Raw genomic sequence first — 1,266 nt, forward strand, 5'->3', positions numbered from 1 at the left:
GTGTGCAGCAGAGCAGTGAGAAACCCAGAGGCCCAGGCAGCTGCTGCCATGTGGACACAAGCTCTGCTGCCCAGGAGGGTCCCGTAGTGCAGGGGTCTGCAGATGGCCACGTAGCGGTCATAGCACATGATGGTGAGGAGACAATACTCTGCTGTGATGAAGAATAAAAAGAAGAAGAGCTGTGCAGCACATGCTGAGTAGGAGATGGCCCTGGTGTCCCAGAGGGAATTGGCCATGGCTTTGGGGAGGGTGGTGGAGATGCAGCCCAGGTCGAGCAGGGAGAGGTTGAGCAGGAAGAAGTACATGGGGGTGTGGAGGTGGTGGTCCCAGGCGATGGTGCTGATGATGAGGCCGTTGCCCAGGAGGGCAGCCAGGTAGATGCCCAGGAAGAGCCAGAAGTGCAGGAGCTGCAGCTCCCGCCTGTCTGCGAATGCCAGGAGGAGGAACTGCCTGATGGAGCTGCTGTTGGACATCTGCTGCCTCTGGGCATGGAGACCTGTCCATCAAAAAAATGAGCAGGAAGAAGGTAAGGAAAAAAAAATCTAGTAATTACTCTTTAAAGACCACAAGCTGCCTCTTGTCTTTCCTGAAGACATTGGGCAGGTCCTTTTTGTACAATCTGGTTGGTTCTGGATGATGGTTCACCAGGGAGCTGTGAGCCCTGGAGCAGTGAGCCCTGCCCTGCAGCCACAGGGAAGCAGCAAGAAGGGATGACCACAGGTTGGATCCACTTGTGGGATCTAAGAGCTTTTCATCATTCTCACTCCCAACTCACCTCACTGCAGAGGAAAGTTGAGGGGATTTTGGTTTTAGCCTTGTGCTCTAGTTTCCCCACCACACCTGAGGTGGAAGACCTTGAGCAAATCTCTTCCCATTCTCTCCCCTAGACCCCACCCCCTGAAAACAGATATTGACTCTCTCCTTGTTTACAGAACCTTCCTCCATCTCCCTGGCTGGAGCTCTGGTCTATACTGGCCAACTGGGCTGTGAGGAGCCCAACTGCCAAAAGAGTTTTTCCTGCCCCACAGCAGTGACAACATGACAAATAGAATGAGAAGCTGCTCAGGAGGTGACTCGGGCTGAGATCCCAGTGCCTTGGAGCCAGGAGCTCTGCTGTGCAGCAGAGGAGACCAAGGGCTGGCTGCGGGGAAGGGCCCTGACTGCAGCTGCTCCTGCTGGAAGCTGTCCCCACCTCTCCTCCCTGGCCCTGCTCACAGCCCCATCCCACCCAGCGGGTGCTCAGCTCTGCCCTGCAGACCCTCCTGG

At 55.9% G+C, this 1,266-nt stretch overlaps 1 protein-coding gene across 1 annotated transcript in view; it reads right to left on the reverse strand.

Annotated features, from left to right (window-relative positions):
• The window catches only part of LOC104392936 (olfactory receptor 14C36-like), a gene marked incomplete at its 3' end in the record, with an annotated part of 818 nt that extends 345 nt beyond the window's left edge, over positions 1–473 (reverse strand). The window contains exon 1 of the mRNA XM_010002385.1: positions 63–473. Coding sequence (XP_010000687.1) covers positions 63–473 — 411 coding nt within the window. The remainder of the gene's footprint in view (positions 1–62) is intronic.
• Between the last annotated feature and the right edge of the window lie 793 nt (positions 474–1,266).

This window comes from Chaetura pelagica, unplaced genomic scaffold (assembly GCF_000747805.2).
Source record: "Chaetura pelagica isolate M959 unplaced genomic scaffold, ChaPel_1.0 scaffold1011, whole genome shotgun sequence".
Taxonomy (NCBI): Eukaryota; Metazoa; Chordata; class Aves; order Apodiformes; family Apodidae; genus Chaetura; species Chaetura pelagica.